General features: G+C 44.0%; 1 protein-coding gene across 1 annotated transcript in view; it reads left to right on the forward strand.

Moving 5' to 3' along the window:
• akna (AT-hook transcription factor) overlaps positions 1-2,110 on the forward strand; it is a gene marked incomplete in the record, with an annotated part of 20,183 nt that overhangs the window by 14,796 nt on the left and 3,277 nt on the right. The window contains 5 exon segments of the mRNA XM_014024824.1: positions 532-650; positions 729-843; positions 915-1,063; positions 1,618-1,740; positions 1,828-2,108. Coding sequence (XP_013880278.1) covers positions 532-650; positions 729-843; positions 915-1,063; positions 1,618-1,740; positions 1,828-2,108 — 787 coding nt within the window.

The raw sequence follows: 2,110 nt of genomic DNA on the forward strand, positions 1-2,110 counted from the left end.
AGCTAACACTGACACAGCTAATGTTAACATGTTAAAAAGAAGCTAACACTGACGCGGAGCTAATGTTAACATGTTAATGGGAAGCTAACACTGATACAGCTAATGTTAACATGTTAACAAGAAGCTAACACTGACATGAAGCTAATGTTAACATGATAACGAGAAGCTAACACTGACACAGCTAATGTTAACATGTTAACGAAAAGCTAACACTGACATGAAGCTAATGTTAACATGTTAACGAAAAGCTAACACTGACACAGCTAATGTTAACATGTTAACAAGAAGCTAACACTGACATGGAGCTAATGTTAACATGTTAACGAGAAGCTAACACTGACATGAAGCTAATCTTAACACAGAGCTAGCACTAATGCGTGGCTGTTAAATACAAGTGCAACAATTGTCATTGTTATGTCATATTCGTTTTTGACTAAATGCAACAAATAATTGTGATAAATATTTATTTTTGTCATTATCATAATAATCCTGATCCTCAGAGTTGATATTAACAGTGATCTGATGGTTCAGGGTGTTTCTCGGCTCTCTGAGGGGCTGAACTCTTTAGAGAGGAGCTATCTTCTGACYAGAGACGAGCACAGACTCCTCCAGCAGCGAGGACTGGAAGCCTGCCCGTTCGACCCCGAACGGTAAAAACAATAGATCAGGTTGTATCTTCTTCCTGTTCGTGGAGCGAGGTCCCTGAACGTTTGTTGTGTTGGTCTCAGGGAGCTGGAGGGTCTGATCTTTCAGTGCGGGCTGCACGTAGAGGAGCTGAAGGAGCAGCAGACTCCTGGATCCTCCTCGACGTCTGAGGAGGAACAAACRCTGACTCCTCCTCAGGTCTGATGAGCTGCAGCTGTTTGTTCAAACCTCACCCGGTCGGTTAGTTCCTCATCTTCATCTCCTCACAGAGTCTTCATCGGTCACCGGAGGGCCCAGCAGACCCTGGACCAAGCTCGGCCAGCAACAAGAGTGACGATGAGGAGGAGAAGGATGAAGAAACTGTCAGACCTCTGATCAGTGAACACACCTGTGTGGAGTCGAGAAAAACACAAAACCTGTCAGTTTTAGGGATTTTATTTTATAATTTGTATCTTTTTCTGCTATTTCAGCTGTCTTTCTGCTCTGTTCGGCTGTTCTGTTAATTAAAAAACTGCTTTGTTCTTATTTTTCTGCCTTTTTAAGCTGCTTTTTAGCTACTTTCAGGTTTTTTCTACTAACTTCACTTTAATAATAATAATAATAATTTCAGCTTCTTTGTGCTAATTTCAGCTTTTTCAGCTATTTTCAAGTTATTTTCAGCTCATTTCACCATTTTTTTAGCTATTTTTATCACATTGTTTTTGTTTCTGCTAATGTCGGCTGTTTTACTGTTCTTTTACCTCCTTTCTGCTAAATCTGACTTGTTTCTGGTTTTAGCTACATTTCTGCCCCGTTCAGCTTTTTCAACACTTATTTTTATTTTTCACTTTGTTTTCCTCCTTTCAGCAAACAGCTGTTCAAATTTAACTCATCAACATTTTAGCTGTTGAACGTTTTCAGCTTCAGCAGCTTTCAGCTAAAATCTTTCTCCAGTTTATTTTACTGTAAATATTTTGTTTTTGCTCCTTTTAGAGGCCAAACCTTAAAGAATCCTGATCGTCTCAGAGTTTCCTCTCCGGATGTAAAGACCTCTGAGCAGCCGGAGAGCGAGGAAGAGGAGCAGACGAGTCGAAGGACCAGGACTGATCTGAAGACGTGAGTCCTCAGAGTCTCCTAACAGGACTTAAACCCACAGTCTGAGTCTGGCAGCTGGATCCAGTTCTTGGTTTGTTTTTCTAACAGGAGAGTTGAGTCAGACCAGGACTCCCCGATCTGCTCCAGAAACCAGCAGACCTGCTCCCAGGTGGACACGTCCTTCAGGGTGGACTTGTCCTCCCGGGTCAGCCCATCCTTCAGGGTGGACACGTCTTCCCTGGTGGACTCATCCTCCATGGTCAGTCCGTACTCCCGGGTGGACTCGTCCTCCCGGGTCAGCCCGTCCCCCATGATCAGCCCGTCCTCCCAGGTCAGCCCGTCCCCCATGATCAGCCCGTCCTCCCAGGTCAGCCCGTCCCCCATGATCAGC

Source organism: Austrofundulus limnaeus, unplaced genomic scaffold (assembly GCF_001266775.1).
Source record: "Austrofundulus limnaeus strain Quisiro unplaced genomic scaffold, Austrofundulus_limnaeus-1.0 Scaffold441, whole genome shotgun sequence".
Taxonomy (NCBI): Eukaryota; Metazoa; Chordata; class Actinopteri; order Cyprinodontiformes; family Rivulidae; genus Austrofundulus; species Austrofundulus limnaeus.